Here is a 23,155-nt window from a genome sequence, read left to right on the forward strand (position 1 = left end):
AGGGGAAGGGGGATAAAATTGTAGCCAGAGACCACCCTCCTCATGCCACCAGAGACCTCCCTTCCCATTCCAATGGTGTGACCTCCCCATCACCAGCACATCCCTCCTGGTTGGAAAGAATGAGAGTAGACAGTCAGTGGGTGGGCCCATCTGGCCAGATGGTATTTTGGCTGCAGCCTTTACACACACACACACGTTGCTAGAACGCTGAACATGGACCGTGCCCCACCCAACATCCCCAATCCCAAATGCAGAGTAGCCAGGCTTCCAGACATAAATTAAAAAATAAAATAAAATAAAAAAGAGTTGGTCTCTGGGGAGGGAGAGCTCATGCAGAGATGAAGGCAAAGGCCCCTGGGAGCCAGGGCCAAGAAGGAGGAGAAATCCCTGACCCTCCCCTCAGGATCCCCACTCCCCAGGGGCTTCTGCCCTAAAACAGGGTCATTAACACCAGCCATCAGGCCTCCAACCCCTTTAATGTCCAGTCTCCCAACCTATTTGATTTTGGCGGTCCCATTTTCCCACCGCAGCCCAAGGGAATGGTTTCCTGGTGGGTGGGGAGGGGAAGGAGTAGGTGCAGCTCGCAGGTCTTTAGCTGGCTTCTCGAGGTTCTACGTCTGGGTCAGGGGACCCCACGCACTCCTTGCTGAGCCGCACAATTTCCTGGGAGAGAACTTCGATGTCCTAAGAAACAAACGAGCCATCAGGGGCCAGAGGAAGCAGCAGGGGAAGCTCCCTCACCAAGCTTGGGGTGTCATCCATCTCACCTCATTAATCAATGCCCAGCTATGTCTAGCCTGGCACAGGAAGGTATTTTGAGAGGCTCACAGAACCCCAGCAGTGGGCTGGGCTTGGAAAAGATAAGTGTGGGGGGGAGGGGGGGGGAGCCTCCCAGGGATATGGATATAGGCATGGATCACCAGCTGTGCATGGTGAGGGCTGGAGGATACAACCCTCACCTCACGACCATCTTTTCCACTAAATGGTGAGCTCACTTCTCAGAGGCAGGGGCTGGGTCTGCATAATTTCTGACTCTCCCAGAAAAGGGGGAATATCTGGGGGGCAGGATGAGCAAGTAGACGTGTGGGTGGATGCATGGGGGATCCATGGTAGCCAAACAGGTGGGCAACAACAGGTAGGCAGGTTGGCAGGTTGCTGGGCAGGTGGGTAAAAGGTAAGACAAGGGGCTACTGATGAGTAGGTAAGAGGGAGAGAGGGGTATGTCAGGAAATGGGTGGAAAGACATGTGGCAGATGATTAGATGGGTAGGGGGCATATGACCTGGGGGCTGTGTGGTGGGGGGATCAGGTGGGTGTGGAGGGAGGAGGTGGCTAGATGGACAGATGGGTAGGCTGGTAGGCCACACTCGCCTTGTGCAAGTGCATATTCTTGGTGAGCTGCTCTTCCAGCATGTTCTGTAGCTTCTTGTTCATCTCCCGAAGGTTCTCGTCGCCTGGCTTCACTAGGTCTCTCAAAACGCTGCCCAGCCCGCTGCGGTCTGTGTGGCCTGCTGCCACAGACACATCTGCAAGGGGCCAGGCTGAGAACAACCCCTTCGGCAGAGCCGGAGGAGAGATGACAGAGATGGGGCAGAAGAGAGGGAAACAGAGAGGGGGGGCGAAAAGTGGGGGGAGAAGCCATGTGATGCAGGGGGCAGAGGCCTTGCCATGTGAAACCTGGCTGTCACTTACTATCTGTGCAGCTCTGAGAAATGGGGCTAATAAACAATTCGTGGAGCTGGAAAAGTAGCTGCACGCAAAGCGCAGAGCACACAGTCAGCTCTCAGCACATATCAGTCCATGTTATTCTGATCGATACGGGGAAAACAGGGATTGGAGAAGGTGTGAAAGAAAGGAGCAAAAGAAACCAAGATGGGAGAGGGGGGCAAAAGAGGAGAGAAAGTGGGAGAGGGGAGAAGAACAGATAAGGAGCCCCAAAGGGGTATACATGCAGAGGATGAAAACGTCCAGAGGAGGCACAGGACAGACAGGTAGCAGGAGCAGTGAGACAAGATGAGGAGGCAGGGCAGATAGAAGGGGTGGGGGGAAGAGAGAAGGACAGAGAGACACACTGGGGAAAGGAGAGACCCTGGCAGAAGGGAAGAGCCGAGGTGAAAGACAGACACAGTGATGGGCCTGGCCTGCTCTCCCCTCTGGCAGCTGTGGTCCTTGTCAGTAACTCTGCTGAGTTGCAAGACGAGAGGAAACAGTGGGGCAGGAGGGGGCAGGTCAGAGCCTGGATGGTGGGTGAGGCTAGGGATGGAGCACTGACCGATCCGGCTGTCCATGACGTAGGTCTCAATGATGGCACTCTTCCGGCAAAGGTCCTCTGCCATGGAGGCGCTGCTCACCTCCAGGTGCTTCACCTGCAGGGTGGCCCAGCATGTTCATGCACAATAAGGGGCCCAGCCAGGCAGCCCCCCGCCACACACACACACAACGCCCCAGCCTCCTCTCCAAGGGAGTGCCAAGTGGGGATAGGCAGGCAGGCAGCACCTTCTCCTCCAGCATCCATTTCTCCTGCTGTGTCTCTGCCAGGCGCTGAAAGAGCTCGGCCACTTCCTCGTCTGACAGCTCTGCTGGCCGCGGAGGCTGGGCCTGAGGGCTGCTGGATAAGGACTGCAGGGAAGAGGAGGGGAGAGGCCAGCCCTGTCTCAGCGCTGCCACCTGCCCCAGATAGGATCAGGGGCTGGGAGGGAGCCAGGGGGATGAGGATGGGCTCTGTGACGGGGGCTATAGACAAGTCTCAGCACCTGCGAAGGCTCTGGGTCTCCCTTTGCCTAAAGAGGGACATAGGAGCCACCAAGTCATTTCCTTCCTGAGAAGATGAACAAAGGGCCTATAACAAATGAGATCTCATTTCCAGTTGACAGGAAAACTAGGGGACAGAGGAACAAGAAATATGACACCACTAGGAAGCCAGCAGGAAAACCAAAAAGGTGGGATGCTTTCTGCAGGTTAACTGGGTGGTTTCCTCTGTGGGTTGGTGCCATGAAAAAAAAAAGGGGGGGACCACACTAGACTCAAGACACTTAACGGACATAAAGCAGCCAGATGTGACATGAGCCCTGAAACTGAATGCCAGTTTTCGCAAAACCAGCAATCAAGGACATTTTGGGGCCAACCAGAGAGATGTGATTAAGGCTAAAGTACCAGATGAGATGAAAATTTACAAAACTGGGAGGGTAAAGATCAGCTGAACAAAAATGGGTTACTTATGATCTCATTTAGGTTCAAGAAAGACCAAGATTCAAGGGACCTAGGTGGCTCAGTCAGTTAAGCATCTGACTTCAGCTCAGGTCATGGTCTCGCAGTTTGTGGGTTCGAGCCCCACATCAGGCTCTGTGCTGACAGCTCAGAGACTGGAACTTACTTCAGATTCTGTGTCTCCCTCTCTCTCCGCCCCTCCGGGGCTCACTTTCTGTCTCTCTCTCAAAAAAAACCAAACATTAAAAAAAAAAAAAAAAGAGCAAGATCTAGAAGGGTGTGAACCAAGGCTTTATAGTGGTGATCTCTGGATCTCTGGATGGTGAAGATGTGGTTTCTTTGGATTTAAAAGTCTTTGCTTGTGGGTGCTTTTCAAATCTTTCTATACAGCACACATACTACTTACAGATTGATAACAAATCATTTCCAAAGAAAAGTGGCCAGCCCAGGAAGCTGACATTATAGACGACAGTCACAAGTGATAATTATGAGTTGGAAAAAAGGACCTCCAATAGAGATGATGCACCTTCTATGAGCTACATATTTTATGACACCAGGAAAGGTGGAATTAGTTCACAGATGAGGGAACAGAAGGTCAGAGAGAATAACTTGCCCATCCCTGATTTGGCAATCTGAATCCAAGTTGGCAAGCATGGACAACAGTTGACAGGAAAATGTGTGTGCTGGGCCTAGAGCAGTAGATGTTTGCAGGGGAGGAGAAAAGGTGGACCCCCAGAATCTGGGTAGGAGAGGCTGGGCTGTCGACTCTTCCTAGCCCCTTACCCTGGCAGGAACAGTCGAGCTTTCCTTCTCCCGCAAGATCTCCCGGTAGCTGAAGGAGGAGACACTACTGCTGTCTCCAGTCTGGGTCCGGCTTGGTGAGTTCATCTCTGACAGAACCAGCTCCTCGAGGCCTGGGCAGAGAGAGATGAGAAACCTGAGCCCCAATCCCCCAGGGTCCCAGGGCAGCGACTGGCAGGAAGAGGCAGAAATAGATTTGATGGAGATGGACGGAGGCGATGTGACACTCGGGCAGAGGCAAGGTGGAAGCAGACAGTACGACAGGGAGAGGCAGAAACAGAGAAAGTGGCTGCCTCTCCAGGCAAACACACACGCCAGAAGAGAAACAAAGGTGAAGCAGCTGGGAGAAAGTTGGCAATGTGGACCCGTACGGGCATAAAGGGCCATATGCACTCACTCAGACGTAGGTTATGCAGAAAGGAAGACCGACAGTTGGAGAGAGCACAGGGGCACACCCACACGCAGAGGGGAAATCCAAGAGAGACAGTAAGCCACAGCAGATGAGAGGCAAATAGAGACATGGGTCAGAGCAGAGACCAGAGGGGGAAAAAAAAAAAGAGACGGACATGTAGCCATGAACCTAAATCCGGATTTCATCTAATGGACAAGGACGATGTATGGCAAGTCACTGGAATCTGCTTGTTGATTCATACACTGATCGGTTAGCAAAACAGAAACAAAACTCCTTTACAAAGAGAGGTCACTTCAGGAGACCCAGTGTCTCTGAGAGACACAGATAGGGTGAGCGATACATCCATTTTTGCCATGTCACTTAAAACAGGGTCACCGAGCTCGGGCCTCTACTCTTGCAGCTGCTTCTGGGTATCAGGGAAGGGGGCTGTCATCCCACTCCGAGGGTCTCCAGCAGGAGCCGATGGCTGCAGGGGGACAGGGGAGCAATTTTCTCTGAGCCTGTGATGTGGGAGATGCACCAGAGCTATCATCACTGTGTCTTATCTATTTATTTAAGTGTATTTATAGGCCATTTCCTTCTTAAAAAATAAAGTCCAAAGCAACTCAAGGGTTTTTGTTGTATCTTCTGCCCTAAGCGGGAGAAATAACATGGATTTTAGCTGCGTGGTGATAATGCTGCACTGCTGTGTGTCTCTCTAGCTCAACCGGGAGCTCCCTGAGGACAGAGTTTCGGGGGGTTTCCTATCAAAGACCCTGGATGTGAGCACGGGGGCTCAGTCCCTATTCATAGAATGAGAGAATGGCTACAAGAAATTTAGAGACACCAGGTGAGGTGTGGGAATATGTATGAGTTGGGGGGATCCAGAGACAGAGACAAAGACAGAGAAGAGAGAGAGAGGGAAGATAGAGACAGAGAAGGAAAAAGCAGCAAGGGGAAAAGAGAGCAGAGAGAAAGAAAGCAGGGAGAGAGAGAAAAGGAGAGACAGAGAGATGGCACAAGGCGGCACAGAGAGACCAAAACAGAGGAGAGACACAGAAAGAGGTAATGCAGAGGGGCGCCCGGGGGGGCTCAGTCAAGTTAAGCATTCGACTCTTGGTTTTGGCTCAGGTCGTGATGTCATGGTTTTGTGAGTTCCAGCCCCACATCAGGCTCTGTGCTGATGGTGTGGAGCCTGCTTGGGATTCTCTCCCTCTCCCTCTCCCTCTGCCCCTCCCCAGCTCACGCTGTCTCTGTCTCTCTCAAAATAAATAAACACACATAAAAAATTTTTTAAAAAATGAAAAAGAAAGAGGTAATGCAGAGAGCAGGAGAAACAGAGGAGAGCCAGACAGATGCACCAAGTTCAAGAGGGACAGAAAGCGCAGGACAGCCCAGTGGAATGAGGTACAGGAAATACCTCTGGCCTTTGGGCCCCAGCCTGGCCTCCTCCCCTGCACCCCAGCCCCCCCTGCCATTTGGTCCCTCACCAGAGCGGCTCTTGCTGTTGGTAAGGATGTCCTGCAGTCGCTCCTGCAGCTTATCAGCCCGTTTCCGCTCCAGGTGCAGCTGGCGCTTGAGGTCCTTGAGCTGTGGGGAACAGGGGGAAAGGGGAGGGCTGAGGCCCAGTGGACCCAGAGGTGGGGGGCCGTGCTTGGACACCTCCCCATCATACCGCAGCACTGCCCTTCTTCTCCAGGATTCGCTGCCCATCCACTGTGTCCTTCACTTCCTGTGGGATAGAGAAGGTGTGGCTGGTGGCTGCCACAACGGCCATGTGCAGTGCGTTCCCTCCCTGCCCTGTTACTATGTGCTGAGGCCCAGGCTGTATCTGGACTGGCGGAGGGACAAGTGACCTGTTTCAGGTTGCTGATGGTCTTCAGGTGGCAGTCCCGCTCCTCCTGGGCCTGCTGGAGCTGATCCTGCACACCCTGTAGCTCCTCTTCCTTGCTCTGCAAACCAGAGGGCAGCTCAGGCCCCTACTTGGGCAACTTCTGTCCTCCCTCTAGGGCCTGGCCCTCCCGGGAGAGAAGGATGCCATCATGCAGGGGGGCACCTTCAGCTCATCAGCGTGCTGCTCCCGACATCGCTTGAGGGCTTCCTCCTGCTCTTGCTGCTGCTGCTGCAGAGATTCCTATGAGACAAGTGGTGGGTCTGGCCATGGCCTCCCAGAGGACGTCACGCCCAGTGAGGGATGTGATGGCGGCAGGGGCCTGCGGGCATGTAGGAGATACTCCTGCAGGGAACACTGTGTGCCCTTAGGCAGTACACAGAAGTGTCACATCCAGGGCTGTGCTGTTTGCATCACAGACTGACATCTGCAGTTTATTCTATTTAACAAAATATAACACAGCACTTACTGCACGCCAGGAATGTTGTAGGGATTTGACATATATTGACTCATTTTATACAATCCTCCCATAATACCTAGATGACAGGTATTATTATTATCCCTTTTTTACGGGTGAAGAGAACAGGCCACAGGTCAGGTAACTTGCCCAGAATTAGCAAGGGGCCCAGTCAGGATGGAAACTCATGCAAATGACTACTTCCAGTGTCTGTGCTCTTCACTACTACGTGACACTTCCTCTGAGGTATTATTATGAGTCTTCAAAAAAAGTGGCAGTAAAAATCCTTGTTTGAACAAAATCAGTATATTATTACAGGGGCGCCTGGGTGGCTGTTGGTTAAGCATCTGGCTTTGGCTCAGGTCACGGTCTCACGGCTCTTGAGTTCAAGCCCCGCATTGGGTGAGCTCAAGCCCCTGCTTCAAGATTCTCTCTTTTCCTCTCTCTCTGCCCCTCGCTCACTCATGTTCTCTCCCTCTCTCAAAAATAAAAAAATAATAATTTAAAAAATAAAATAAAAATAAAAGAATAAACAGATGTTATAAACACAAACAGTATATTACAATAATTTCCTGACAGAAACAGGTTCAGAAGGAAGAGATGCCTTTTCAAATTTGCATATCTGACATCCTGCCTTACTGATGGCCATCCCCTGACTCCCCTCTGGATGGCTGCCGTGGAGCTGGTGGGGCTGCAGGGATGTCCAAGTCCAGAGTATCTTAGGAAATTCCAGGGCCTGACTGCTCCCAGTCCCCTGGTTTGGCATGGATGTGCCCCAGTAGCCTCTGTGCCTCATCAGGCACCAACTCACCTCGGCCTCCTTCAAGCGCCGTTCAAACCAGCCTTTGGCTCCATCCATGGAGTGTACCTGAGCTTGAAGTTCTTCCACCGTTTGCTGGAGATTCTCCAGCTCCCGTGTTCGGGCCTGGGAGAGGGGAGACCGTCATGGATGGGGCAGGCGGAGGAGCGGACACCTCACCCACACCATTCCCTGGCCCACGGGTGATGCTGTGCTCTCCCACTTTTAGAGACAGAAAGATATCGCCATCCACCCACCCACCTTCTCCTCACGGATCTGCCCACGGAGATCCTCCTCCTGCCGCTTCTTGTCTTCGTGCAGCTCTCGGAGCTCCCGCTCGTAGCGGGCACGCACCCCCAGCACTTCCTTCTCATGCCGCAGTCGGACCACTCCCAGCTCTTCCTTGTGCTGGGACTTCTCCTGCAGGGTCTCCATTGCCAGCTCATCCAGCATGGCCTTCCGCTTTTCGGCACTCTGGGGGGCAGGAGCATGCCAGTCAATCTCCTCTCTCAACGCCAGACACGGCCTACCACCTTCTCCCCAAGGAACAAGCCCAATTCTGCCTCCTCCCCATTCCCACAGAACCAGCGAAGTCACTCGTCTATCCTCATGGAACTGGTCACTTTCCATCCTTTCCTGTTGCCATGCGTTTGCCCACATCACCTGCTCCCTCCCTACAGACCAGGGCCAATCCCTCCCCTTGCAGCCTCTGGGCTTCCAGAGCTGCCCACCTTCCGAGCCTCCTGTAGTTCCTGGGTCAATTGCTCCTTCTCCTGCCCGATTTCTTGAAGTTGTTCCAGGAGCCGACTATTGGCACGTAATGACTCCTAATGAGGGGACAAAGGAGATGAGTTTCATAAAGAACCTCCGGGAGGTGATGGTCACCCAGGACGCTTCTGGTAGACCGGTCTCCCCTAACCCTGGTAAAGTTGGTGCTATTCTCTACATTTCTAGATGAGAACCATGGCAGAGACTGGCAGCAGCTCCCCAGTGTTCTATGTGTCCTCCCCTCTGTCCCTAGCAATAGATTTTGTAGTTGGACACATGGTTGTCGAACTGATTTTTCCCTGCCTCCCTCTCAGTTAGGTGTGGCCCTATGATTAATTTCTGTATGAAGAAGTAGTGAGTGTAACTCAGGTTATACTCATAAAGGAAAGGGGCATGCTGGGCCCTTCCCTTTTTCCTCCTTCCTTCCAGACAGAATACAAACATGATGGTAGGGGAGCCTGAGCAAGCATCTTGGCTGCCAAGATAGAAGTCTTATGTTGGAGGTGGCAGAACTGCAATGTGGAAGGAATCTGGGTCACTGGTAATTGCAAAGCCATTGTTCCATCCCTAGACAGCCCACCTGGATTCTTACGTGAGAGAGAACGAAGCTTCTATCTTATTTAATCCACTATGGTTCTGGTTTCTACTATAGACTCAAAATGGCTATCCTGTCTAACTGAAGAGGTTCAGTCTCAGCGAAGGAAGACAACCTGGTCACAAGGACCTAGGACACAAGGTGCTAATAAGTCAGGAAACCAGACTGGAACCTGGGTCCTCCTGACTCCATAGTCTTCTCCCTGCACCTCATGTAGGACTCCATGGAGCCAGCACTAGGTAACCGGGAGAAGACAGGTCATAGCCAGAGATATCACCTGCAGCTGTGAGTTGAGGTCATCTTTCTGCCCCATGAGGTCTTCATACTCAGTCTGCCGCTGCCGCAATTCAGCTGCCAGCCCAGTATTCTCTTCTCGGAGCATATTGAGTTCTTGGGTCTTTGCTGTTTGGATCTGAAATAAACGGAGGTGATGGGAATTGGAGGGAAAAGGGCCCCAGGGGCCAGCCATAGGGTGTGAGCTTCCCAGTTCTGGGCAGACAAGGAGAGAGGTGGAAAGAGAGCCAGGAGAGTAAGAGAATTTCAAAGGAAAAACGAATGAGATAAAGAGATCAACAGGGGAATGGATGAATGTAGTATGGTCATACAGTGGAATAGTAAACAGAGATAAAAGAACAGACCAATGCTACGTATGGATGAGCCTCACAGGAAAGAAGCCAGGCACAAAAATGGGTGTCTGATTCCACTACATGAAGCTAATGAACAAGTAAAACTAATCTATGTCACTAGAGGTCGGAGGAGTGGTTATTTCTGGGGAAGTACTGATTGGGAAGGGGTAAAAGGGACTTTCCAAGGTGCTGAAAATGCTTTACATCTTGATCTGGGTGGTGGCCCCATGGAGACAGACAGACAGACATGATTCACTGAGTGTACACCACGATTGGTACACTTCTTGTACTTCACTGGAGAGAAACTAGAAAATGCAAGAGAAGCAGGGATGGATGGCCAGAGAGAAGGGTGGAAGCCATCAGAGAGGAGAGGCTGAGAATCAAACAGAAACAGAGGCAGGACAACAGCAGGAGGTCCAGACTGCTCTGCCCTGATGTGGATCAGAAGCAGAAGGAGACGGGAAACTGGGGAGGGATGAGCGAGGGCTCCCGGGTATCCTGTACCTGCTCCAGGGCTGCCAGGCTAGTCCTCAAGGCATTGTTCTCAGCCAAAAGTCCTTCCACTTGTTCCTGTGCGTCTGCACTCTGGATGGACACCTGGCCCCACCCCCACAATAGGTGAGAGTGGGTCCAGAACAGGGGGACAGGACCTACCCACAGCCAAGAAAGAAAACACACGGGTGCGCACCCACGGCTAGGGGAGACAGGACCCCTGGGGCCTTGCCTGCCTGTACGATACCTGCTGAGGCTGCCCTCTACTCATCCCCTTACCTCCCAGAAGCTTCCCATTACCATGTACCTGATCTTGTAGGGCTCGCAGAGCTGCTGCATGCTCCAGGCGCTCCCCTTGCCGTTGATCTCTTAGTTCCGCCAAGCTCTGTAGGGACCAGATCAGGGGAGCCCATTCTAGACCTCAGTCTCCCTTTTGGGGTACATATAACCATACAGGATCCCTCTCTGACCCCCCAGCAGAATGTTCCCAGCACTTGAGGGCCTTGGACTACCCAGCCATCAGACTCAGACTCACCCAAATTCTAGGTCATTACCCCCAGGGGCCTCAGACCCCATATGCTAACTCCAAGAATCTCAGAAAACATCTAGGTTTTTAAGGATTTCAAACTCACTCCACTCCCATCCAAAAGAGGTCTCACACTCACCCAGATGCTAGCTTGGAGGCCCCAGGATTCTCAGACACACTTAGCCCTCAGGGACTACAGTGTCACTCAGACTCCTGACCCCAATTCCCATGGGTTTCAGGCACACTCAGTCTATGTCGCTAGCTCCCGAGAGTCTTAGGGTCCACCCAAACTCATAGTTCCAAACCTTAGAGGTCTCAAACCCCTACAGTCTCCTAGATTCCAGCTCCTGGTGATATCTGACTGACTACCCCCCCCTCCACCTGCCACTCCTATCCCCAGTCTCTGGGGATCTTCAGACCTAAGTAACTGAAGACCCAGCTTTACCCAGACTTCTGTCGCCAACCTTAGACCCCCAAACCACAATATCCCTAATCCAAGGGATCTCAGACTCACCTGCTCTAGGGGGAAGCCTGGAGGCTTTAAAGTCCCCTAGCCTCTAACTCTCAGACTTTTGCTCCAGTCTCTGGATGTCTTCAACTAACCAGTTTTTGTTTTGTTTTGTTTTGTTTTGCTTTGTTTTTATTCACAGCCTCCAGAGGTCTCAGAACCACTTAGCCTAAGTAATCCAACTTATTAATTGTCTCAGCTCCCCAAACCAGCCCCCATACCCTGAGGGCCTCAAACACACTCAGCCTCCAGGCGCACCTGTCTTAAACCCTTGAAAGTCTTGTATCTAGAGGGTGCCCCTGGGTGGCTCAGTTGGTTAAGTGACTGACTCTTGATTTTGGCTTAGATCATGATCTCACAGTTCATGAGTTTGAGCCCCACATCAGGCTCTGTGTACTGACAATGTGGAGCCTGCTTGGGATGCCCTCTCCCCCCTCTGCCCCTCCCCCCCCAAAATAAATTAACTAATTAAAAAAAAAAGAAAGTCTTATATCTATGCAGTCCCCAAAAGTCTCAAAATCACCAAACCTCCAGGGAGTTCAGGCTCACTCCAGCTCTCGCTCCCAGCCCCCAGTGACTCTAGACTCCTATCTCTAAACTCCCAGAGTTTGAGATTCATCCAACCTTGTGGCACACAGCTCCCAAGTCCTCAGCCCCCTGAGATCTTTGATTCATGCATACTCAGGCCAATTCCTAGGACTCTCGGGGCTCCCTAATTCCCACTGTCTTAGCTCCAAGGGGGTCCAGTACCCATCCAGTCCCTATATTTCCAACACAAGAACTATTAGCCTCCCCAGCCAGTCTCTATAGACCTCAGGGTTCCCTGGACTCCCAGCCCTGGTCTCTATCCCAGCAATCCCAGAATCCAGCCCCTCACCTGATTGGCAGCCTCAAGTTCCTGCTGCAGCTTCTGAGTGCGAGCCAACTGAGCTTTGAGATCCGCTTCTTTCCGCTGCTGTAACTCCTCAATCTTATTCCTGGGGGCGATGGGGGGGCACGTGGACCATGGCCTCAGGACCCGTCTCCCACCTCTGCCCTTGTGGTCTTCAGGCAATTCTGCTGGGTACTGTCCCTATTGTCCACCAATACACCCACCCCTGGTAGTTACCGGCTATCATTGAATAGTGTCTCCTTTTCTGTCTGCAGACGGCAAAAACTGGGCACAGAAAGACAGACATAGATGGGTCAGTTCCACAAGTCAGTCCCCTCTCCAGTCCCTCAAAATTCATTTCCCCACCTTGGGAAAAAAAAGAAATTTACCTTTCTTGCTTCTTTTTCAGTTTCTCAGAGAGCTGGGGTGGGGTGAGGGAGGGGGGTGCAGACAAATGATTGCATATTAATAAAGACAAAAAAATAAATTTAATATTTATAGACACTTCTTACTAAGTCCTTTTTGGGAGCTGGAATTTACTTATGTTATCTCATGGGATCCTCAGAGCAGTCCTGAGAAGTGAGTACTACTGGTTTTACAAATGGGGAAACTGAGTCTCAGAAGAGTTAAGTAATTTGGTTGCCCAGGTGGTCAGGAGAAACAACATGACCTCAACCCAGCTCCCTCAGGCTCCAAAGGCCAGCATTTATGCCCCCAACATATTGCTTGACAGCCACATCATAGAATGGCTAGGGGAGGAGGCCTGGAAGGCAAGATCATGATTGCCTGCCTCATCACTGGGTCTCCAGCTCCTAAGATAAGAGCCAGCAGTCTACACAATGGATGGATGGATGGATGGATGGATGAACAAGCAGAACTGAGAGGACACATAAGAGAAAGATGTGGCCTGCCAGCCACAAGACAGAGGAAGCACATTAGCCTATTCCATATTGAATGCAACTCTGAGACATAAATGTGAGTCTCTCATTTCACAGATGGTGACATTGAGGCTTTGAGGGGGGCACTCCGCTCCTCCTGCCCTGCCAGGGGAAGCATGGCAGGTGGGGAGTGGGGTGGAACAAAGTCCAGGGAAAACTCAGCAGCCCCACCTTAGCAAGTTCCTCCTGCAGTCTGGATGTTTCAGCCTGCTTCGAGCTCTGCAGGGAAGGATGAGGGAGGGAGCTATCTTCAGCAAAGGGGGAGGTGAGGCCTGTGCCTTCCCTTACCCTCCTGCCTTCCTAATCCATTAGCCCACAAGATGGAGATGTCACAGACATTTCCGTGGGACCACAGACTGAGCTAGGGCACCTGCCTGCCTCCTGACACTCCAGCCCCAACAGACCCAGATTCACCTCCAAGCCTTGCAGTTGCTCCCAGAGCAATCTCTTTTCTTCCTTCTCCATTTCCCATTTCAGCTCCACTTCTGCCAATGGCATGGGGGCTGGGACAGTAGGGGCTGGGCCCCCTGGGGGGTCCCCTTGGCCCTCACTGGCAGCTTGGGATCTCCCGGCCTCTTTCCCATAGCGCTCTTGCAGGGCTGGTGGGTAGAACAGAAATATATGATGGATGAGGTGGTCTCCAAAGACCCTTGCCATGCCTCAAATAGATGGGAGAATTGGCCTTGCATCCCTCAGGTAGAAGAGACCCTGCCCAAAATGACCAAAAGCTTACAAAACAAAGGCTCAGCCCCATCCACACCTCTCACAAATATTTTTTTCAAGTTTATTTATTTATCTTGAGAGAGAGAGAATCCCAAGCAGGCTCCGTGCTGTCAGCACAGAGCCCCACTCGGGGCTCGAACTCACAAACCATGAGATCATGACCTGAGCCGGAACCAAGAGTCAGACACTTAGCCAACTGAGCCATCTGGGCACCTCCCTTCACAAATCTTTTAAGCCCTACCATCCACTGAAATCCTGTCTACAATAAGACCAGCCCAAGCCGGTTTCCCTGAGCCCCACCCCTCCACCCCCCAGGCTCCACCATCCTCTACCCACTACTTACAGCTGAATCCTCCTATAACCTCATCTTCAACCAAATTCTACAAAGTCTCCCTCCGGATCACCAAACTACCACCCACCATGCCACAAGCCCCCAAACATCCCCACGTTGGGACCCACACTCTACCAGCCTTTATCCCAGACCCCACTGACAATCTGGGCTCAGAATCTCCCCTAAGCTCCTTCGTTCACTTTCTCCGTTTAGCAAACAGCTCCTTTCTGATGTTCAATCTGCTAACCTAACGTTTGCTAGGTACCAGGCACTGAACTAAACTAAGAAAGCTACCACCTCTTAGCTCAGCTCTACTGCAATCTTCCGGGGAGTGTACATCCCTACAAGCTCTCTGTAGATGAGGAAGCTTTGACTCAGAGAGGTGAAATGGCTTGTCCAAAGTTATACACTGGTTCATAGCAGGGCCAAGCCTAATTCTGAAGCCTTTCCCCTGCCCCCAGGGGGAAGACACCCTACTCAGTCCCCAAGGTCTCTGCATCTCCAAGGAGGGCCTCCTTGTACCTGCCACATTTTTCTGCAAGGCTGTGTTCTCGGCCTGCAGCCTCAGCAGCTCACCATCCACAAGACTCCCAGCTTGGGCAGTGCCTGCCCTGGAAGCTCCATCCTTCAGTTGCTGGTTCTCCCGCTCCAGCTGCTCCATCTGGCTGCAGAGCTGAACAGGGGAGGAGGGAGGGAGCAGAAAAGTGGAGAATCAAAACAAAATTTGCTGAAATATACATGGTGCTTGGCTGATGTACTTTATAGTTCACTGAATTCTCATAATATCTCTGTGATGTAGGTGCTGTCATTCCTCATTATCCACCCCCCCCCCCACTTCACAGATAAGGATGCTGAGCCACAAATGTTAAATGACCTCAAATTCCACATCTGGTAAGTGGCAGAGTCACAGAGGATTGAGGATACCAAGAACACTTTTCTGCTTGCCCAATCCCAACCTCATAGTCATAATCCAAGACCTCAGGCTCCTCTGGAAGTTGCTGGTCCCAGATGTCAACATCACAAATAGCCCTGCTGCCACACCTCTTCTGTGAAGGGTCTGTGTCTGGGAGCCTAGGCACCACAGCTTTCAGGGCATTTCCAAAGCCAGTGCTACCCACACCCACCTCCCCTCCCCCTGCCTTCCACCATCATCAGCGCTCGGCCTTGGAGCGAGGTACAATGCAAATAAAACTAGGCCAGCCCCTTGCTCGACTCCTGGCCAAAACACAGTTTGCAGAGCATTCCTGATAAGTGACGCTAAAACCCCATTTCCAGATGAGAATACTGAGACCTACAGAGAATTTTTATTTTTTTGCCTGGAATTACTTTCTACCCAGAACACTATTCCTTTCATCCAGTTCTTCACATGACTGGCTCCTTTGCATCCTACAGCGCTTTGTTCAGATGTATTCCTTGAAGTAGTAATCCCCCAACACAGAAATCCCAATACTCTCTGTCACAGCACTCTGTTAATTTCTTTTTTTACCTAGTACTAATCACAATTAAATTTACCTAGTACGCTAATTTCCTAAAGCTCTGCACATTTTTGGATTATAAATTGTGATCAACAATTAAACTTTATTTTGTAACATAAGGTCACAAGCACAGATTCTGAAACCAGACTGCTTGGATGTGAACTTCTACTCTGCTATTTATTAGCTATGTGACTTTGAGACAAATTACTTTACTTCTCTGGGGCTCAGTTTTCCTCATGTGCTTAGTAGGGATACTACTAATATCTCATTGGCCTGTTGTAAGAATAAATGAGTGAATAATGTAAAACACATCAAACAGGACCTGGCACACAGTAAACACTATGTAACTGTCAGCTATCTGTACTATTATTATTTTTTAATATCTTATCTTTCTCCCCACCCCATAAGCAGAATATAAGCTACTTAAGAGTGGGGGCTGTTCTGTGCTGCTCACAACTATGTCCAGAACACAGAGCATGAAGGAGGTGCTCAATAACTATTTGTTGAAGGAAAAATTGAGCTGAAATATCTTGGCAAATAAGTGGTAGAGGTAGGCCTTGAATCCAGGTCTCTCTGTTAGCACTTCCAGTTCCCAGGAGGAGGAGGAGGGGGAGTGTGAAGGAGGTTCTATACCTGGTCCAGTGCCTAGCCCAGGACAGGTGCTGGAAAACACAAGCTGTATTTATGGAGGAATCCCTGTCCCTGCCTCATCCTAAAAGAACCATGATACCATTGAGGCTGGAGGCAGGATGCAGTGAGAAGTGAGGCGATGAGGTCAGCTATTACATGAGCACCATGGGGTCTGAACAGTCAGGGTCAGGGACCCACTCGGAGTTGTTGCTTAAAGGAGTGATGTGGTAAGGCCTGCAGGTCAGGACAACCTCTAGGGCACAGACTGGTAGGACAAACTAGAAGTAAGGAGACCAGCAAGAAGGCTGCGGGAATAAAGCAGGTAAGAGGCAGTAAGGCCTGAGGCAGAGCAGGGCCACAGGATGGATTCAAAACTTTTAAATAGTCAAAAAATATTTTAGAGGAAAAATGAATCAGTAATAACAAAAAGATAGTAGCTAACACCTACATAGCTGATACTATGTGCAAAGCTCCGTTATAAGTGGTGTACAGACATTAATCCATTCAATCTTCACAAAATCCCTGCAAAGCAGGTACTGTCATTATCATTTCCAATTTAAACATCTGGGAACCAAGGAACAGGCAGGTCAAGTGACTTGCTCAAGATTACAGTTAGTAAAAGGCAGAGCCAAGAGTTTAATCTAGGCCTTATGGTTCTTAACTTAGACTTGTTAAATCACCTCTCCCGATATTGTAACTGTTTAAAGGTTGTTTTCGTATTTTCTTATTTAAGGTCTTAAGTACTACATTCTCACATGCAGTCCTGGAAATACCATTTTTGCTGTCGTGATAATTTTTTCCTCAAAACACACTAAAACTTTAGAGACTTATTGATCATGGATACAGAAGATAAATAAAGAAACAAAAGATAATATCTCTAACTCCCTAGTAGATTCAGAAACAGCCAGGACACTAAAACCAGTGAGGAGATAGAATGATCCAATCCAGCACGAATTATCTAGAAGAACTAGAACTCCAGGCTCATGTCAGATGAAGGGAAGGAAGAGTAAAGGGAAGCAGCTAGAACATCTTTCCATCTCATGCTAAGCATAAGAACTTTACCTAAGACCCTCCAGACCCTCCAATGCCCTGGAGCTTCATAGCATCAGCTGTCAAATATACACAAGGGAACTTGAAGCTCAAAGAAAAGGAGTGCCTTGGTCTGGAACCAGCTGTCCTCAGGGCTCGCAGCCTTCTAACCGCAGCACAGTCGGCAGCCCCATTTGTCAAACCACTGCCCCCCAGCACATAGCAAGGGTGTTTCAGCACCATGGACAGTGATCCATGGCCAGCCTCTGTCCAACCACTTTCAGCTGCCCTCAGACTTTAGCCCAGGTGGCCCCTCCCCTCGGATCCCCCCTTGGATCCCCCTCGGCAATCCCAGGCACCAGCACCTTGCTGAACTCCGCCATAAGTGTGCTGTTCTGCAAGCGGAAATCCTCTTCTTGGCTATGCAGCTTTGCCTGCAGCATCTCATTTTCGCTTAGCAACCCTTCGACTTCCTGCAATGGCAGACAAGGGCAGGGTATCCAACAAGGGCAGAAAGGATGGAGAGGTAGGACAACGAAACAGGGAGAAAATGATGGGGGGGGGGGGAACATAGGGTACAGAGAATGGGATGGGTGAAATCAGGAGATAAAAGGAAGGAAAGAGACAGACATGGAAGGGTAGAGAGAAGGGAAGATGGACATGGCAGGGGAGAGAGTGGGAAGAAAGAGAGGGGTAGACAGAAATAGGTGAGAGGAGGTAGAGAGAGATGAGGGAAGGGGGATATATAGGGATGGAGAGGGAGAGAAAAAAAGAAAAGGCAGAAAGAAAGATAGGAACAGAGAGATCAAAGGAGGGAGAACAGAACAGAGGCAAGAGAGAGGGGGTCAGGGAAAGAAATGAGTCAAGAAGAGATAGAGGAACAGGGGGAGAGAGAAACAAGGAGTCAGAGGGAGAGATAAAGAAAGGGAGAGAAGAGAAATGATGGCAGACAGGAACAGGCGGGGGAGAGAAAAAGGGAAGGTTGGATGGGGAGAGAAGCAAGAGTCAGAGAGGAACAGGAAAAGAGGCATAGAGAGACTCAGAAAGAAGGATGGGGAGAAAGGGAGAAGGAAAGACACAGAAAGCAGCACAGAGTGAGACAAACACAGGAAAGTAAAGACAGACATAGAAACAGGTGACAGTGAGGTAGTCACAGATGTGAGTGCACACACAGAGAAAGAAAGGCCAGTACTAGGAGATCCCAGCATACAGAAATATCGCCCCTCAGTCTCCCAGACACATTCACCCACCATGGGTCCCCTTACCTGAGCTTTCTTGCTCTTGCTCAGTGCCTAAGGGTGAGGGGGTGGGAAGAGAGATAAGGTGAACAGAGATGGACTCCCTCACTAGGGTATGGAAACATTGTGGCAAGTGTCAAGGGGGTGGGTAATGACGACAGGTTCAAGGGATGGGAGTGTCTTTAACCACAGAACTTGAATGAAATCTGTAGTCCACAGGAATGATGAAGCAAGTGAGTGAACAACATCCTGTTTACATGTTTTCTTCTAAGCTCTGGAGACTGTTCATGAGTTTTAGTATTTAACCCTTCATGGGCTGGGTCTCTGGGGTCAGAAATTATGGCTTCATTTCTACATCAGTCCAAACACGTCTATGTGGATCCCTCCCATGCACCATGAAAACTGCTGCTCCCTTGTTGGGTAGCTGAGGGCACTGCCAGGTTGGGCAATCAGCACCCTACCAAAGAGAAGCTCACCTTCAGGACTACCAGACTTTCCGCATTCTGTATTCCTTCATCTAACAAATATTTATAGAGCACATAACATTGAATTATGCATGGGGACAGGAAGAAAGAGATAAAGGAGGGCCTTGAATGCCTTGAGGGGCCATAATAGGTTACATGCAATTCATCTTCAGATGATCTGAGAGGTAGGTTTAGTCTCAATTTACCAACAGGGCCAGGACAGGGATGGGAAGTGGGAGCACAAGGCAGGAGTGTGAGTAGAGGATAGAAGGCAGATTCAAGGGGGGAACCTGGATGGCTCAGTCAGTTAAGTGTCTGACTCTTGATTTCAGCTCTGGTCATGATCCCAGGTTCATGGGATCAAGTCCCATATCAGGCTCTGCGCTGAGCATGGAACCTGCTTAATATTCTCTCTCTCTCCCTCTGCCCCTCTACCCTGCTTGTACACTCTTTTTCCCTCTCTCTCTCTCTCTCTCTCTCTCTCTCTCTCTCTCTCAAAAAAAATTTTTATTTTTATTTTTAATTTTTTTTCAACGTTTATTTATTTTTGGGACAGAGAGAGACAGAGCATGAACGGGGGAGGGGCAGAGAGAGAGGGAGACACAGAATCAGAAACAGGCTCCAGGCTCTGAGCCATCAGCCCAGAGCCCGACGCGGGGCTCGAACTCACGGACCGCGAGATCGTGACCTGGCTGAAGTCGGACGCTTAACCGACTGCGCCACCCAGGCGCCCCTCAAAAAATTTTTTTAAAAATACAATTTAAAAAGGCAGATTCAAAACAGATTCACCCATGGATGTGACTATTTTTTAAAAGATTTTTAAAAATGTATTTATTTTGAAAGAGAGAAAGAGAGAGGGAGTGTGAGCAGGGGAGGGGCAGAGAGAGAATACCAAGGGCAGAGCCTCACAAACCATGAGATCATGACCTGAGCCAAAATCAAGAGTCCAACGCTTAATCGACTGAGCCACCTAGGCGGCCCAAGAATTTTTTTGTTTTTAAGTAATCTTTACACCCAACGTGGGGCTTGAACTCACAACCCTGAGATTAAGAGTTGCATCCTCCACTGACTGAGCCAGCCAGATGCCCCTGGATGTGACTATTTAGTTAGAAGGTAGTGAATGAGAATAAGTAATTGAAATTGAAAATGAATTAAGAGTAAACTAAAAATCAGTAATTAAGCAGGATTAGATAAAATTAGCAAACTAAAGAGACTTCTGTGAGAGTTTTTTTGAATGACTGATGACAGCATGTAACATTAGGTCTGGTTCCCTGTAGGTGCTCACTGGCTAGGTGAATGAGTCAGAGGGCTATAGGGAAGAATGGGTGGGTGATTGGGTGGAGGGAGGTACCTTCTGAGCTTTGTTGAATTCCTTATCCAGGTAGGCGACCTTCTGTCGAAGACTGGTGAGTTCTAGTGTGGGGAAAGCAGGGAATCTCAGCCTCAGTCAGTGGTAGGAAGCTGAAAGGTCTTCCTGCCAGGCCTCTGAGGTTTTTTCCCTTGGCCTCTTATCTCCAAAAGCCACCCCCATCTAATGAGACCCTCTTGGCTCACCAACACCATTCTTGCGTAGTTCATCTGAAAGCTGGTAGTTATTTGTCCGGAGTTCCAGGAGCTGAGCCTTGGGGGAGGCAGGGAAGGGAAATGACTTGGTCAGGAATGTGTCCCTACTCTCACAGTGAGGGCACCAATCCCCTGAGCCCCACGGATCCTGCTGCCTTCCACATGACTCTTTAGCCACTCCTTAAGACCTATGTACCCTGCATCCTAAATGAGCCCCCAGTCCCTCAGCCCATGTCCTACCTTCTCTAGCTCTACTTATAACCACAGCCAGCATCACTCTTCTTTCTAACCTCTTCCAATTCACTCAGCACTCAGGCCATGACAGAGCACTGCTCCAGCAGGTTCTTGCTCATATGCATGTTCCATGGTTCTCCACGCCCACAGGATAAAGTTCTTCCTCCTCATCCTCAATGGCCTCATCAGACACTAAACATTGTTCTTTCTGTCATAGAAGAGTATTGTCTATACTCTTGGCCAGACTTGGAGGCCCCTGAGTATAGGGGACAAGGGCCTGCATTCTTCCTTTTTCAAGGGAAGAGGGCCCAGTATACTCCTGTCCAACTTACACTAAGTTGGGGGCTGCCTGGATCCTCTTTACCCCCAAGACTCTCAAAACACATCCAAACCACTTTCAAGAATTAAGGGAGAGTGAGGTATGGGCCACTCCAAATAGCATACCCTTCCTAACAGCCCTGTAAGGCACTGAGGCCAGTTCTTCCCAGACCTACTGTCCCTTACCCCACCAAGTTCTTTCCCTCCTCCCATGGCACCAGCCCCCACCCTGGTGGTCGGCTTAAGGTCAGAGGGCTTGGCCCTGTTCTTCTACCAGACCCAGTGATCTACCTGTCATGACCCAATTTGTACACCCTTGTAACACATGGAGAAGCCCTATCTATCAGAACCAAATGGTTTTTCCTTCACTTATGGCCCAGTGAAATCAATCTTCCTCACCCAAGGGTCCCCCACATCCCTCAAGAACTCCCCAGTCATGATCCAATGTGATGGTCCTACATCCTTCAGGGTCTCTCCTCCACAAAACCTTGGGTGGGCCAGTTGAGTGAGTTCTCTTACTTGGAATCTCCCCACACAAGTTACAAGTTTTAACTTCCCCTTTCATGGTCCAGTGATCTTACCCTCTTACTCTAAGCCTCCATCACACAGGGACAACTGGTTTCTCTCATTCAAGGATCAAAGGACTACCTATACTCACTTGGAGTTCTTCCTCTCCTCCCACAGAATCCCACTCAGGGCTTCCCCCTTTCAGAGTCTCCTCCCACACAAAATCCAATGGTCTTCCCCGGTAAGGAACTCTCTCAACAAGGGCCTACTCTGGCCTTTCATCCGATCTCAGAGTCGTCCCAGAAAGAATCAAGTGGTCAGGATACCCAATTAGGGTACCTCCCTAAAGCCCAGTGATTTCCCCTCCATGTGGTCCGAGGTAACACTCTTTAACCTCTTTTGGTCTTCTCTCCAACAGGAGTTAACGGTATTACCCAGTCAGGGTCCTCTTCACCCCAGACCTAATAGGATCACCTGTAATCACCCAATGGTACCACCACCTCTTAGAATCCAGTACCAGCACTCACGCAGGATCTCCACCTCTCAGGAACAATGACAGCATGTGGGTTCTTTCCCCAATTCCTCGGCATAGTGGTATCTCCCACAAACATTTCCACCTTCCACCGGGTAATGGTATTGCCCATTCAAGGGCTCCCCCCACCATGACGCAAATGGCCCAACGTCTGCTTCCTTCCTCTCCAGACAAAATGGTTTCGCCCTCTCAGGATTTCCTTCCCTCAAAACCCAATGTTATCATCACCGACCCATGGTGTCCCCCGCACGGGCCCAAAAGTCTCGTCCCCTCCAGGTCTGAGTAAGGTATCACCTACTCTAGGACTCTCTCCTCCGCCCACAAAGCTAATAGAATCCAACCCCTCAGAGCCCAATAGTATCTCGGAATCCAACAGTCTCACCACTCAGAGCCTCAGTTTCCCTTCTCCAGACCAACCCCTTAGACTCAAGGTCCATCCCAACCAACCCCTTCTCAGAGCCGGTGGCCCGACCTCTCTCTACCCCGCCCCCCGTCGGTTAACGCGGTGGTCTTTTCCCCGGTGAGCAGCACCTGCATCCGCTGAAACTCCTCCTCAGACAGAGCTTGCGCCATGTTCCTCCCCCCACCCCCCCGACAGCCTTCTGCGCAGACGCAGTTCGTCCCTCCTGTCAGTATTCTGGCCGGATCAAACCACCGGCCAGGAATGGAGGGGGAGGAGTCTACCCCGGAAGTTCAGTATTTTAGAGACAGAAGAGAATGAAACTGACAGGTCAAGTGAATTGCAATTTAATGTTTTACCACAAACTAGGTCATCTGATCTGGCTTTTGAGCTCTCACAAAGTACCCATTGTGATGCGACCCTGTGGTATCCCTGTGTCATGGTTGGACTCGTCGCTAGGGAAATGTTCGCCGACAGAAAATCACCCTTCCGTCGTACTCCTTTAATGAGAATGGTTGACTTATGATGTTAGAAATGAAAGCGGAAGCTTTGCGCTGGTCTTGTTCCCGCCCTCCTCCGTGTGACCCCGGAGGGGAATCCCGCCTCCTGTGAAGCCCTTGGCTTTTTTTTTTTTTTTTTGGTAAGATTTGACGCTAATTTTCTTGATATGATGCTGTAAATCATGTTAGGTAAAGGACCTAGGCACAAATAAATTTAAAATACCTGAGAGGAAAGAATGGCAGTGAATCAAACGAAAAACTTCGTTTAAAAAACAAAACAAAACAAAAACAGGATGGCGAAACACCAGGAACATCCAAATAAGTAGTAAAATGCTCTATAAT

At 50.2% G+C, this 23,155-nt stretch overlaps 1 protein-coding gene across 3 annotated transcripts; it reads right to left on the reverse strand.

Annotated features, from left to right (window-relative positions):
* Window positions 1–136: 136 nt before the first annotated feature.
* On the reverse strand, window positions 137–22,549 carry GRIPAP1 (GRIP1 associated protein 1). Of its 3 annotated transcripts, XM_043571462.1 has the most exons (26): window positions 22,445–22,549; window positions 20,314–20,380; window positions 20,111–20,172; window positions 18,323–18,349; window positions 17,423–17,530; window positions 14,446–14,596; window positions 13,284–13,468; window positions 13,041–13,088; window positions 12,321–12,352; window positions 12,169–12,216; window positions 11,938–12,037; window positions 10,334–10,411; window positions 10,039–10,131; window positions 9,186–9,320; window positions 8,277–8,372; window positions 7,807–8,019; window positions 7,558–7,671; window positions 6,455–6,532; window positions 6,255–6,350; window positions 6,074–6,130; window positions 5,889–5,988; window positions 3,990–4,120; window positions 2,496–2,618; window positions 2,272–2,365; window positions 1,371–1,525; window positions 137–684 (listed from the first exon to the last, which is right to left on the reverse strand). In XM_043571462.1, exons 1-26 carry the CDS (start codon window positions 22,484–22,486, stop codon window positions 592–594), a joined length of 2,526 nt encoding a protein of 841 aa, XP_043427397.1. In that variant the 5' UTR covers window positions 22,487–22,549; the 3' UTR covers window positions 137–591. The 3 variants fall into 3 exon arrangements, with proteins under 3 accessions (XP_043427397.1, XP_043427398.1, XP_043427400.1); XM_043571463.1 differs by lacking the exon at window positions 13,041–13,088; XM_043571465.1 differs by lacking the exon at window positions 1,371–1,525.
* Window positions 22,550–23,155: the final 606 nt, after the last annotated feature.

This window comes from Prionailurus bengalensis, chromosome X (assembly GCF_016509475.1).
Source record: "Prionailurus bengalensis isolate Pbe53 chromosome X, Fcat_Pben_1.1_paternal_pri, whole genome shotgun sequence".
NCBI classification, from domain to species: domain Eukaryota; kingdom Metazoa; phylum Chordata; class Mammalia; order Carnivora; family Felidae; genus Prionailurus; species Prionailurus bengalensis.

Excerpts from the sequence above, each read along its gene's own strand:
- GRIPAP1 (XM_043571462.1), bottom strand. The coding sequence starts at position 22,486 with ATGGCGCAAGCTCTGTCTGAGGAGGAGTTTCAGCGGATGCAG. Across the intron at positions 20,381-22,444 it reads AGGAGTTTCAGCGGATGCAG|GCTCAGCTCCTGGAACTCCG; the intron begins GTGCTGCTCACC and ends GCCTCCCCCAAG. Across the intron at positions 8,373-9,185 it reads ACCTCAACTCACAGCTGCAG|GAGTCATTACGTGCCAATAG; the intron begins GTGATATCTCTG and ends TCCCCTCATTAG.